This window comes from Microtus pennsylvanicus, chromosome 12, assembly GCF_037038515.1.
Source record: "Microtus pennsylvanicus isolate mMicPen1 chromosome 12, mMicPen1.hap1, whole genome shotgun sequence".
In the NCBI taxonomy this organism is placed as follows: Eukaryota; Metazoa; Chordata; class Mammalia; order Rodentia; family Cricetidae; genus Microtus; species Microtus pennsylvanicus.
This window is the reverse complement of record NC_134590.1, coordinates 61,190,090-61,204,085: the sequence shown is the minus strand read 5'-3', so window position 1 is coordinate 61,204,085 and position 13,996 is coordinate 61,190,090. Positions and strand designations below refer to the sequence as shown.

Here is a 13,996-nt window from a genome sequence, read left to right as displayed (position 1 = left end):
ACTGCATACCGGAGGTGCCCTGCAGGAGAGAGAGGAGTGGAGATGCAGCCAGCCGGACACTGTGACTAATCGGCAATGGGACTGTTCCGTGTGCGGCCTGTGTAAGCAGATGAGGTCCCTCAGGATCTCAGACTGTTCACACAGGCTGATGTGAACATGGGAGGGTCCCATAGGTCTGGGTCCTCCTGTAGGTTCTTTTAGGGGAAGAGCTAGCTGAAGGCATGATGAGAGGAGGGTGGAGATCCCACGTGCCTGCCCGGGCCTACTGGAGTGGCCACATACCCTCCCTCCCTTAGCCCTCTGTCCCAAGAGTCCCTGCCCCAGATGCTGTCCTCCTGTGGCTGTGCACGAATGCTTTGTGGTACTTGAGTAGTGGAGGCCCCTCCACAGAGCAGGGCATAGGGCTGCCCTTAGCTCTCACTGCCCCATGTGGTGTCTTGGCATCTAGGCATTAGCTGGGGGCCAAAAATTTATGTTGGTATTTCAGGATGGTGCTTTTCAGTTTCTGGTCTTTGCTCTGTTAGGGAAGTGCCCTGTTCCATTCCCATGACCTCACCCAGACTCTCCCCGTGTTGGCCAGCCTGTGCCCTCAGCAGTTCCCACTGGAATGTATGGACTGCCTGTGGCTCAGACTGAGGGAGCAGGGATGCAGTGTGGGAAGAAGCCCAGCTACAGATCCTCTCAGGGTCCCGCTTCTGCTCTCACTATGCTGTGCGGCCCGTGCATGTGCCCTCCACCCCCTGTAGTACTTTCTCATCTGCAGATGCCAGAATGAGAGTGTTCATCCCCGGCACTTTTGAGTGGGGTTGTCTCTGTGAGGCAGGCTGTTCCAGGTGTCTTCACTGGTCACTCCCACAGTGACAAGGACTTGCCTGGCCATTCCATTCCTCTGCTGCATCCCTGCAGCAAGCCAACACGAATGGTGTGGACAGGAAGTAGGTGTTATGTGGGTGCACCTGGCCTGTGGGAACCCAGCCACCTGTGCTTGGTCCCATGCCACCTGTTATGTGCCAACAGCCATGGCTATATCCTCCTGCCTCTGCGTCCCCCTGATGTCCTGACTTCAGATTTCTTGAGCAGGAAGCCCACAGGGTCTAGCATTGCACCTGTGCCTTTACCTCCATCCCAGCGATGCTGTACAGTCCCACAGGGCATCAGTTCTCTGCCAGGCTCTACTGCCCTATCAACGGGCATGTGTTTTATTAGAGATGTGCTTGCATTCCTTCTGTATCCTATGCGGGAACTTCCTGGCTCTGTGCAAGTGCTCATTCATGTCTTGTGTCTGCACAAAGGGGGACAAGGTTGGCTTTTCTCATAAGAAGAGGGATTGAAGGCCTTACAGAGAGACTCTAAGCCCCCAGTCTCCTCCGTAGCTTGTACCCTGTGTACACATGTCCTCTGGGTCCCACATTCATGACCTTTCTTGTCCTATCCTCTCTTTTGTGGTCTCTTACACACAGATGTGAATACAAATGTGCACACACCGACACAGGCATGATAGTGGTTTAATTCAAGTACCTGGGCTGTAGAAGACACTGCCAGAGGGTTTCTGTGGTCCCTAGAAAGGCCCCAAAGTTTCCAGAGAGTAAACCCTTCTTTTACATCACCAAGTTGAGAGGAAGGTGGGAGGAGTGGGTTCGGGGTGGCATGAACCTTGGGGCTTGGAGACAAATGAGTCTCTTTGACTTAGCATCCAGGAAATACAGGGAAGACCTCAGCAGAGGCCACTTCACCCCAGACTGGCCTGTGCCTTCACCGTTGCCGTCACCTCTGTGCCCTCCAACACGAGGCCCCTGTAGAGCGTGGAATGACGAAATGTTCCAGTCTCTGCTTCTTAGCTCACTGTCCTCCCTCTCAACCAGTCAGCAGCAGCCAGCTACAGGACAGGTTTCTGTGACTCTCTTCTTCTCAGAAGGAAGGAAGGAAGGAAGGAGAGACCCTTTAGTTCTCGGTGAGAAAGCTGCCCCGAATTCCCTTGCCTGTGGTATGCAGAGCAGGCTCCTTATGACCTGTCAGTCTCCTTGGAGTACTGAGGGGGATGGCCAAGCGCCTGGTGGTAGAGCTGTGACTGACACCCCTAGGTGGCAGAGTCCACAGATATCAAAACTGGAAGATCTTTGGCATTTCCAGTGCCAAATCAGGGTCCAGATGGGCAGGAGTAGTCCAGGCACGGAGCACACAGACCTTGAATACTTTCTATGTCCCAGCCCTGTTCTAGGTGCGGAACCAGAGCAGGGCCTGAAACAGAAAAGGCCTCCTGTCCTGTGGCACTGCAGTGAGGTGGGGCGAGTCAGATGGCATATGCAAGCCAACTGCTAGGGCATGCTGGGAAATGTGTCATGGGAATATAGGAAGTCCTTGGGGAGGAGGCCACTGTCCAGCAGGCCTCAAGATGTGGTCCTGAAAGCAATGAATGCTTGGGAAGGGATGATCCAGCTGAGGGTAGAGGCAGAGCTAGCAAACCGTGTGACCATGTCATTGCTACCAGCCCCCACCCCACCCTGTGCAATGACAGCCCCAGAGGACTTTAGATTTCTCCCTTGAGCTAGGACCTAGATGGATGGAAGGTGATGGCTGCCAGCATCTGCATTAGCGAGGTATCTGGGCAATGCATAGCATATGTGAAGGTTTGGAGATTGACTTCTGCAGAGCTCTAGGAAGGCAGACACAATGGTATAGTGTGAGAGGGACTAGCCAGACACAAGATAGGAACAGGCATGGCTTTCAGGAAAGAACTGGAGGCAACTAATACGTCCAGGAAACCCCAAGAGGAATGGACACAGAGCCCTGAACCTGTATCTGGGCCCAGCGGGTAGAGCCCTGGCAAGCCTCCATGGTATGAAATTTCCTTATATGTAACAACAAGAATGATCTGGGGACCTGCAGGATGAGGGGCTGGCACCTAGGCGTGCAGTCCTGTGAGGACGTCCAGGTGGAACACTCAGACTCACATGCCAGGCTGCAGCGAGCCTGCAGCTGCCAGCCCAAGCCTTTTCTACCAGCGTCTGCTTCTACAGCCTAAATCGCACGTGCTCAGGGCCATTGAGTGCTGCTGTCCAGAGCTGAGAGGAGCTACCCTGCACAGAGCAGGCAATGGCAGTCATGTACTGGACCCCAACAAAGGCATGGTGGCCTGCTGTGGCTTGCTGGTCAGTTGTCAGAAGAATGTTCTCCGGTGTTGTGAGTTCCCACTGCACCGGGAACACACCCTATCGCTCTCAGTCATGTCTTGAGTCTTCAGTGGTTTCCTGACCTCTTATGAGCCACTCTGGAGGAGGACAGAGCCAAGAACAGAGCCAGCTTCAAGAGCAGTCAGCGGCATGCTTTAGAGTGGCTATGGGTGGCCTGAGAGCTGGTGTAGGAGTACGTGGTTAGGCTAAGCCTGGGCCTAGCCCAGGAGTTAGTAGGGTGTCCAGTGCCTAAAGGGCCTGATATAACCTAGGATCACGAGCACACAGTGGGAATTCATTGGGGGTCCTCTGTCCTCTGTAACTGTCCCTTCTTGTGCACACCCACTTCTCAGTCATATCCACATTTGGCCACACACTCTTGAAGGCTTCTGACCATATCAGATATGCAGGTCTCTAGAAGGTCTATTAAGGTCATTTGATCTTTATACAGGTCATTTGATCTGCCTAGGCCTCAGTTCCCTTGTGTCCAAGGCATAGAGGCCCTTGAGCATGGAGATGGCACTCTGAATGTGTGAAGGGATTTTAAATACACCTGTTGTACATGGGACTCTGGGACCTTTAAAAATCACACAATAGCCAATCCCTCCCTCAGAGAGATTGAATGTGACAAGACCTAGATAGCAACTCAGACGACAGGAACACCTGTGGTAGACACACCTGTCTAGCTTTCGCTGCTAAGTATACCTGAAAAAAGGGGACTATAGCAGAGCAAGCAGCCACAGGATGGGAAGGAGGAGGAGGCTGGCAACCCCTGCAGTGTCATGGCATGGGGATGGAGCCTGCAGGGAGGAGGTCCAGAGTTTATCACTAGCATCTTCTGCCTCCCAGCTGGTGGGGCAAACAGACAGGGAGCTCTATCAGTGATCGTGGTGGGCACCAGCAAGCCCAGGCAAGTCGAGAAGAATGGAGTAGTGTATGAATCACTCTGAAAAACAATGATCATGGGAATCAGTCTGAGTGCCTGTCCCCGCGCACTGGACCCAACAGAACCATGATGTGCCAAAATGTAAGACTACCCAAGATCCCACCTCCTGTCACAGCAACCGAATATCCAGGACTCAATCAAAAGATGATTTGCAGCACCCAGAACCGTGGCGTTAGTATTGGAATGAGAAAGAGTCCCCAGACCAGAACACTGGTGAGAACTAGTGTTGACATCATCTGACAGGGATTCTACAACCTCAGTCATAAACATGCTCCAGTCAGCAGCTGTGTCAAAATTGGAATAGAGAAAAGGTCTCATGGAAGAAACACAAATTACTTCAAAAAGGAATCAACTGGGAATTGGCATTGAACTGAAAAGTAAAATAATGAAAAACCTGTTGTGTGGGTACAGGGACAGAATAACTGATTCCCACAGTGGGCATTAGGATCTTCGTTCTGGTGTGGACAACGGAGAGAGAAAGCAAGCACCAGGGATCTTGGAAATAGTGCTCGTGTCTGTGAATTCCCTGAAGGGGAGAAAGAATGGGTTAGAAGCCGGGCGGTGGTGGCGCACGCCTTTAATTCCAGCACTCAGGAGGCAGAGGCAGGCAGATCTCTGGGAGTTCGAGGCCAGCCTGGTCTACAAGAGCTAGTTCCAGGACAGGCACCAAAGCTACAGAAAAACCCTGTCTCGAAAAACCAAAAGAAAAAAAAAAAGAAAAAAAATGGGTTAAAAACATTAAAAGCGACAATGGCTGAAAACATGGCAGACTTGGCAGAAGATGGAAGCCTACAAGGTCATGTGACCGAGTGAACCCCAGAGAAGATCAATCAGAAAAGTCCACACCAAGACGTGCGTCTAAACTTCTGAACACTAAGGTTTTAGAAAAAAAAATCTTGAAAGTCCACAGCAAGGAGAGCGATGTCATCTACAGGAAGCTCTAGTTGGTGGCAGCTAACTCCATGTGGAAACAACGGGACCTGAAGCGAGTGACATGTCTTCCTGTGCCAACGGGAGGCCTGTGAGTTCTACATTCAGTGGGAATGCACTTCGGGATGGAAGGCACAGGGACCTTCTCAGGTGGGGGAAAGCTGAGAGAAGTTGTTACCTTAAAGAGTGACTAAGGGGCCTTCTCCAGAAAGAAGATGACAAGTGCACAGGCTCAAAAGCTCAGAAAGAGAAAAAGTCTAGGCATAGAGGGTGGGGTGGCACGGCCACCAATCTCCTTCTCAAGTTTCTTTCTTTAAAAAAATTGCTTTATGTGTATGGATGTTTTCCCTGTATGTACGTCTGTGCACTAATGTGCACACAGTGCCCACAAAGGCCAGAAAAGTGTTGTGAGCCACCATGGGGTGCTGGGAATCAAACCCTGCACCATCTCTTCACCCCCATCTTTCCAACTTAATGGGAAAAGTATGACCAGGGCTGGAGAGATGGCTCAGTAAGAGTGTTGCTCTCTTGCAGGGGGCAGAGCTCAGGTGCCAGGACCCACACTGAGCAACCCACAAATACCCATAACTCCATCTCCAGGGCCTCTGACCTCCTCTTCTGACCCATGGGTAGCAGCACTGAACATGCTCATACCCTTTCCCCCCTCCCACCCACATACACATAATTAAAACTGAAATGATTTTTAAAAATTGCTCAGCCCTGTCTAAGGCAGTTGTTAGGGAGGTGGGAGACACATGTGGCCTATGGAAAGAAGGTTGCCACTGCATGGGAGAGGTTGACTATTGACCCAGGGAAGGCCATGTGCAGTGCCTGACTAGAGGGCCAGAAACACAGTTGAGACATTTGCTGTTATTGTTCATCCAAAGGGCCTGGGGGGCTTGCAGAATCATAGGCTTCTGATGCAGCAGGGTCTGGGCAGATCTGAATCTGTGCGAGAATCCACACAACAGACAAGTTCTTCATTGCTGCTACCCTCCTCTTGGAGGAGAGCGACATCTAGCCCCTTCAGCTGTCATAGGCTCCTGACTTTCCTCAATGGGTCCCTTGGGAGGAGGGTCTCTAAGCCCACAGGGCACCTCGAGGTAATGCCTAACCTGGCATGCTCAGCAGCAGGGCAGACAGGACAGGTGGCAGTTTTGTCCTTGGTGCTGACATCAGTCCTCAGTGGACACTTAGGTGTGAATGTTGTGGGGGTGTGGCCCTTTCCTGGCTTCCCGGGAGCTCCCATGACATTTGGCTTCATGCTAGCGAGCATCAAGGGCCCCTGTGTCTCTGCCTGGCTCATTTCATTTAAAGAGAATCTAGGAATCACTATTTGGATTTGAGATTCACCAACCTCAAAGATCCCCAGCCCCATTTGACTAGTGGTGGCCTGTGGTGGCCGTCAAAATGCAGGATGACCACAGTCATACCTAGCATAGGATGTCTGAATCTGGGTAAAGAGCTAGGCCTGGGTGGTGTGATACTGAGGTTTTTCCTGAAGTTGGGTACCAGCTGGGCTGGGCTCCATTTCAATAATGTTTCTGGTGTTAATTGGTTCAGATGTACCCCTCCCCCCCGTTTGGGGGCTAGAAGGTCACAAATAAGGCAGGCAGATATCTTTAGGGGCCTCTGCTTATTCTCAGATGCCTAGTCCTGTCTCTATTGGAAGAGTCATGGGTCCTGCCCTCGCCTGGCCGGGCTGAGTGCGTGACAAGGCTGTGCTGTGTCTGTTACAGGCTTCCCTTATTCCAAACCCGACACTCTCCCAGGACCCAGGAAGGATGGCCTGGACCTCCGGGTAGGTACTTGGACCCTCCCCACCTGTGGGGCACTAACCATCACTTGCTGCTTACCTGCACTTGTCCCCATGGCTTTGTGACAGCCAGAAAAGACAGGAATCCTGCTTGCCCATCTGCCTTTGCCTGACGCTCTGCCCCAGGTGCTGCCACCGGAGCCTTTTCCTCATCAAGAGTGACAAGACCAAACCTGGCCATACTCTGGCTTCTCTCTGCTGTGCCCCGGAAGCCAGGGGGAGATATAGGTCACCCAGAGTGACTAGGACTGCTTTGAGATGCTCTTCAGCCTCACCTCCTTCTCTAGTGGCTGAATCCAGTCAAATCTGGAATGTTAGAGTGTTTCTGTGCCCGTGGCGCCATAACCATCCCATGTCACTAATATGTGGTCACTAGGAACATGTCCTTTATTGCCTTTCTAATTTCAAGACCCATGAATGCAAGTGCGGGAGACCTTCAGCCTGCCACCCCAAAGAGAGCCTGGCATGTGGTCCAGTGCCCTTCATGAGACGCCTATAACCATGTTGGCTCTCAAAGAAGATCTGTAGGCTGGGGTGTCCTAATGATCCAGAACCCCCAGGCCTCACATAGGCATACAGCTCCAGGAGAACCTCCATCACCCAGGGAGCTTTGCCTAGTGTCAGGAAGTTTGTATATAAATCAAGACAATTCACTTATCAAGAGAATCAAATAGGTGTGTGTGTGTGGTGCTGGCGTGGTCTTATCAAAATGTAAACTCAGGGCCAGCTGTCTGAAATATGCTTCTCTCTAAGGCTATGGGACACTCCCAAGACCAGGGAGGCATCTCCAGAGGCTGCAGGCATCCTTTGGTACTAGCTGTTGTTTTCTTCCATCTTATCAGGCTCTGATTTACTGTGTTTCTGTCCAAGACCCAGCCTCAGGGTGTCCCCCATACAGATGCCTCTGCATGGATGGAATCTAAAGGATCATGGCTTCTCCTCCCATTAACCTCTCTTCCTGTTCTGGAATGGACCTTGCATGTTGCCTGCTTCGTTGAGTTCTCTCCAATGGAATTTATTTTCCACAGGGACAGCAGAGGGCTAGAAACCACACAGGACTCCTCTGATACCAGATGTCAAACCTTCCACTCAGAGTCAAGTGCCAGTGACCTGGCTTGATCTAGCTAATATGTCCCTCTGCTCAAGCAAAGTTCTGGGGTTTGCTTGGTGAACGGAGGGAAGGAAGGACACTAGACTGTCTGCATGCCCAGCCTGTGTCCAGTCAACCCTCTGTGAGAACACATAAAAGACGACCCCCTGGGAGAGTCTCAGCCTGCCTGTGGCAACGATGAACTTTGTCTGCAGAGGTCATGTTCTCTACTGGCTCCTCCTAGTCCAGTTGTAAATAGGTGGTCTGGATCCTTGTGGATCCATCTTCTTTCCGGAACTATTGTGAACATCATCTTAACTCTCTGCAGTACCATGAGGCAGGCCTTATGTGAACATAGGATGGAGAGTGGGCAGATCTGAGCGCCCTGGGCTTGAACGCTGAGAGCCTCAAAGGTGGAGTCCATCCTCACAAGACTTTCCACTTGGCCCTGGGCTCCTTTGTCCCCTGCTCCTGCTCATTCTCACTCCTTCTAATACTCGTGTGTGCTCCCCCGTCTCTTCAGCAGAAGTCTGGCTGTTCACTCACCTGAGCAGCCTTTTATAGCCATGCCCGGCAGTTCAAGTCTGACCCCTCTCTCTGGAGTTCCTGCAGTGCTTGCCCACAGACATTTGCCGGTGACCCGCAGTGCCCCAGAATCATGCACCGGGTGCTTTGCTATCAGAAAGGATTCGTGTGGGGGGGAGCAGTCTAAGTCAACGCACAGATTCAGTGAGACCAAAATCCAAGAGATGGAGGCCCCCAGAGAACATTCTATCGAAAACAAATGACAGTATCTGAGAAAAGCTGCCAAAGCATCACCCATGTGTCCCGGTAGTGAGGGCTGGGTAGCTGTGATCATGACTTTTAGAGTTTCCCTCATCTGAAGGGGCAGAAGTCCTCCTGAGTCTTGATCTGAGAGGAGTTTGTCACAGACCTAGTGACCCCTAGCATTGTACATGGCGAGAGTCATGAGAATGTCCTGATGCCCAAACCTGCTGCAGGAGACGATGCTCATAGTCCAGCAGGCTAGCAGCTGCCTGCTGCAGATTCCCCTGTGAATGATGCAGGAATGATTGACATGTGCCACCTGGCTCATCAGTAAGATAACGGTAACTGACCACCTGGAAGGTCCTTGTGGCTGATCCCTGGAAGAAACCCCGCTTGGAGAAATGCTGGTGTTACCTGTGAAGACACTAGATTACAGCATAAAACAAAAACAAAAAAGCAAACAAACCAAAAACCCAGGCTGCCAGATTGGTTAGAAAAATAGTATTATAGCATGCCATTATAAGATACACACTGAAAATGTGTTTTTCGTTAGAAATGAGAAGAAAGAGATGCTAAAATCACAGATGGGAGGCGGGAGTAGAGATGCTACGGCAAACTAAAGTTAAGCTTCAAACAAACGATACACGAAGAGGGAGCAGAGATGCGGAGAGTGCCAGCCTCCCAGGCTTACTGAACCATGGCAGATCTCAGAAACGTAAATGTACCAAACAGCACAGCGATCACAGGCAAGGCCGACAGGCGCTTTGCATGTTCTTAAAATAAAACATAGGTCTAGTAAACAAGAGTCTCCCAGACACACCTTTAATCCCAGCACTTGGGAGTCAGAGGGAGTGGGTGAGAGGCCAGCCTGGTCTGTATAGAAAATTCCAGGATATTCAAGGCTACATGGTGAGACTCTGTCTCAAACTATTTAACTTTATATTTTTAAAGTATCTGTCAGGAGGTAGAGACAAGAGGACCAGAATTTAAAGCCATCTTAAGCTCTATAGTGAGTTCAAAGCTAACCTGGGCTCCATAAGACCTGTCTCTGAGAGAGGCATGGTGGGGGCGGGGCTGTTATGTGACTATAGATCTTCAGCTGTGGTCTTGGAAAGAGCATGTGTTTGAATTAGACAGCCCTGAACTCCCAGCCGTCTTGAGGCAAGTTATGTAACTTTCAGAGTCTTTATTTCCTAGAACTCACCAGGGTGGAGGGGGTGGTTCTTATATCTGAGTGATTATGAGAACAGATCCAGCTGTCAGATCTTTTCCCGAGCTCTGTAGCATGGTTTGCACATGAGTCAGGACTTCAAAGCAAACCCTCGTGCCCTCTTCTGCACCAGCATCTGCTGAGTCAGACAGTTCATTCCTACGTGGCTTTAGCAGGAAAATCACAGCCGCCAGTGTGGGCGGCTATGATCTCATTCCTACTAGCGGTTATAGTATAGTCTCAGGAAAGCAAAACACATGGACTCATCCCCCTACAGTGCTGTGCATTTTCTGTGTGAATTCAGCAAGGTTGCTTGACCTCCCTGAGCCTTGTCTGGGAAACCTGAGGATGTTTTCCCACTTTGTGGGGTGCAGCAAGATAGGAGAATGTGTCAGTTGAGCTGGTACTTGCCCCGTTGGGGAAGACAAATAGCACGTCACCTTTAAAAGTCCAGGTATCTCATTGAGAACACAGAACAGTTAACCAGGGTGGGACCAGGCAGTACAGTCTTGGGCGTTTCTCTGTTGCTGGTCCACACATACAGGTTAGCCCAAGACTTGCTTGCGCTGAGTGCTCTGTAGAGCCACACGGGGCATAGATTCCATTCTTTATGCTCTAGACCAAGATTCCTGTTCCTCAATTTGCAGGATGACCCGCTTCCTATCTTTCCTCTCTTTCCTCAGACCTAGAAGGCTTGAGGAAGCTTGTTTGTTCTAACTTGGAGGTATTGGCCTGGGTGGTCAACTGCTTGTGATACAAGATTCCAAACACCAGGTGGCAGCATTCATCCTCAGTGTCAGTCAATCTGTGGCTGCAAAGGTTGGGACCAGGCAGACTGGCCTCACTTGCCAAGAGGCTCTCTGATGGACAGGTGTGCCTAAGGAGCTAGTCTGAGGCTGAGACAATGTTCCCAAGAGCTGTTTTAAAAAATTTCTAAGGGTAAATGGTGAGAGGTCATGGAGAGTTATCGACTCATTCAAAGACCCCTGGCTAAGGATGCAGGGCTTAGGACCCAGAGAGGCAAATTACAGTTGAACCCAAGGATGGAATCATTGAAGTACATCGCATATTACTACAGTGGTGTTAGACCCAAATCCACTGGACTTGGTAGGGATTAAAGGCGCACCTTTAATCTCAGCACTGGGGAGGCAGAGATAGGGAGGGCTCTATGAGTTTGAGACCAGCCTGGTGTACATAGAGAGTTCCAGACCAGCCAAGACATCTCAACAAACAAAACGAGAGAGAGAGAGAGAGAGAGAGAGAGAGAGAGAGAGAGAGAGAGAGAGAGAGAGAGAGAATATATCCAAATCCATGTCCAAAAGTCCATGATAAGCCACATATCGAGATTTTAAATAAAGGCCTGCTCCAACCCTCTGTTACCCACACTCACCCTCTCACCAGTTATAGCCTGCTGGATCCAGCTCTGAGGCAGGAAGAAGGTAATGTCATATCTCTGGGCCTCTGTTTCTCTGTTTCAGATGAAGGATTTTAGCGTGCAGGGTCCCTCTACTTCCACATCCTCTGGGATGTGTAGCCCACTCCCAGCTTGCCCCGCAACTTGTCGTCTGCCGTAAGGGCCATCAGAAGCAGCTTCTCTTGTAACTGTATCTGTAGGTGGAGCTCACGGTGCCTCTACCTGCAGTGCTCTGCTGAAATGCAATCCCTGAGCCTGGTTTCAAGAACTCTGCCCAGCAGCCCTGACCCTGTTTCAACCCCTGGACTGAGCTGGGGCCTGGGGTAATGTCAGGCATTCTTCAGGGAGCTCAGCTCAGCCCGCAATTTTGGTACAGACAGCAGGTATGGTAGGGGCAGGAGTCAGACAAGACATAGGTGCTGCAGTGCTGCGGTGCTGCAGGTGATGCACTCTACAGTGGCGGACCTCTATAGACAGAGGTAGCGTGTACAGATGCATTTTCCAAGTGGACGGAAGAGAAAGAAAGAGCTTCAATGACCACAATGCTGCTTACATGGAAGTTTATTAATGACAGCAGGTAACAGCCCCTACCCCCAAGAATGTCACTTCTTGGGTATTAATGTCAGAACAAGGCCACTTTGTCCAGGGTACCAGGGACTTCTGGACACCAGAATCCTTGATGATCCCAGAGTTGTGGAATGCCTATGGTTTCTGCAGAGAGGCAGAGGCCCCTCTTGTCTTGGAGCTTTGAGGGGCATGGACATTGGCAGTCTGGGCTGTGTAGCTAGGCACGGCACTGGGGACTCTGGGAATAGAGTATGGATGATGCATAGCCCCCAGGAAGAAGTGGCCAGCAAGTGCTGCTTTGCTGTCTTGTAGGCACAGTGGGATTGTGATGACTCTTGGGTCTCCCTAGAGCATGGGTACTCTCCTTCCAAAGATCACCTTTACCATCTGTCTGTCACCTAACCTGCCAAACACCCTTCTCCTCCAGCAGTGTGAGGACCCAGGAAGCACTGGGGATGTCTCTGAGCCCCCTGCTGCCTGCCCCCTGCAACCTGCCTCTTGCCGGCCTCTCTCTCTCTCTCTCTCTTCCAGAATGCCAACCTGGCCCCTTGTGGAGCAGACCCGGATGCCAGCTGGGGCACGCGAGGTACACACAGTGGGGACCCCTGTGGGTCTCTGGCTAGGCCAGAATCACTAGCACATGTCTACCAGTCTCATTCCGAGACTATCCCTCCGGGACCTGCTGGCAGAAGGCTCTGCACCATGCACGAAGGATCCCCTGGGGATCCCTGTTGATCCTTCAGCTCTCTTATCCTGTGCTGCAGGGGTCTGTCATGGCTCTTTAGGTTTTATGAATCTCTTGGAGTAGGGCCCAGAGTCCCAAGCAAGCAGCTTCCAGGGTCTGAGCTGAACAGCGTAGGTCAAACCCCGTTTCTGGTCTTTGTCCACTGAGTCTGCTGGTATGTGTGCAAGTGGTCCAGGTCATGTGGCAGCCAGTAATGGCTCCTCTCCCAACTCTGAGCAGGGCCATGCACCTGGCCATGCTCACCTCCTTGTTACCCTCTGGAAACAGACCCCTGCTCTTGAATACCAGTTCATATACAGATGGCAGCGCCAGGGCATCACAGCTTGCCCTTAAAGTGCTTGTCCCAGTCCCCAGCCTCAGATCCGGGACTTCAGAGTCCCAAGTGGGAGGACCAAGGGCCTGCTTCATACAGGCTTCTTCCTTTCAGAGTGGTTTGAAGCCAAGATTCTTGAGGCCCTTCCTGTGTCTATGGAGCTCCTGCCATCTGCACCGCTTTAACTTCTATAAGATGATACCTTAAGTCTAAAGAAAAATGTTATCAGAGGGAGTGTAGAGTGCTTGGCGGTTTATAATAATAAACAAAGTATGATGAAGCGGGACTAGGGTGTGGCTGGGGTGGTAGAGTGCTTGCCTCACGCACGTACAACTCTGGATTTTATCCCCAGCCCCACATAAACCACACGGGATGGTGCATACTGTAATCCCAGCACTTGGGATAGGAAGTCAGGGGAATCGGGAGTTCAAGGTCACCCTCAGTTATATAGTAAGTTCAAAGCTAGCCTAGATTCAGTGAGACCTCGTTAAAAAAATGGGGGGAGGGACTGGGGTGATGGGATGCATATTGGTAAAGATGTCAGACTCCACAACACCCCTCAGAAAGTTTTCCCTTGAGAACCCACTGCACAGCTGGGTAAACTGAGATAGGTGTCTTTCTCAGAGTAACCCAGAACACCAGGAAAGACACCTCCCAGCCTAGGAGCACAGTGCCACTATCCAGCTTCCAGTATGGCCTCCAGCCTCCTGGCCATGCCTCCTGCTCTCAGTATTCTGTGGGAGACCTTTGGCCCCTAACTTGAAGTCCAAGAACAGAGAAAGACCCATGAAGTCTGTTCAGAGACCAAAGACCAAGCATAGGCCAGCTAACCGGGGGTGGGGGCTGCCCAGGAAGAAGATTGCTCCCATCCCGGGCATGGATGTTTTGTTCCTAAACCAGTCCTGTGGTCTCTGCTCTTTTCTTACAGAGTACAAGGTAAGGGGCCTCCTGCACTACTGACCTCACCCACCGCGCTGTACCTGCCCAGGTTAAAACTTCCTTTTTGTTGCATTTTCTCTATGAGATG

The 13,996-nt window shown here is 51.2% G+C and overlaps 1 protein-coding gene across 27 annotated transcripts in view; it reads left to right on the top strand.

The window, feature by feature from the left end:
• Ablim2 (actin binding LIM protein family member 2) overlaps nucleotides 1-13,996 on the top strand; it is a 123,791-nt gene that overhangs the window by 99,847 nt on the left and 9,948 nt on the right. For 11 of the 27 annotated variants that reach the window (XM_075943780.1, XM_075943781.1, XM_075943793.1 and 8 more), the window contains 3 exons: nucleotides 6,786-6,847; nucleotides 12,443-12,497; nucleotides 13,898-13,944. The exons of 8 other annotated variants lie outside the window; for them this stretch is intronic. In XM_075943780.1, coding sequence (XP_075799895.1) covers nucleotides 6,786-6,847; nucleotides 12,443-12,497; nucleotides 13,898-13,929 — 149 coding nt within the window. In that variant the 3' untranslated portion in view covers nucleotides 13,930-13,944. Of the gene's footprint in view, nucleotides 1-6,785; nucleotides 6,848-12,442; nucleotides 12,507-13,897; nucleotides 13,945-13,996 lie in introns of those variants that run through there. 8 more of the 27 variants (XR_012907296.1, XR_012907305.1, XR_012907299.1 and 5 more) reach the window with 2 other exon arrangements.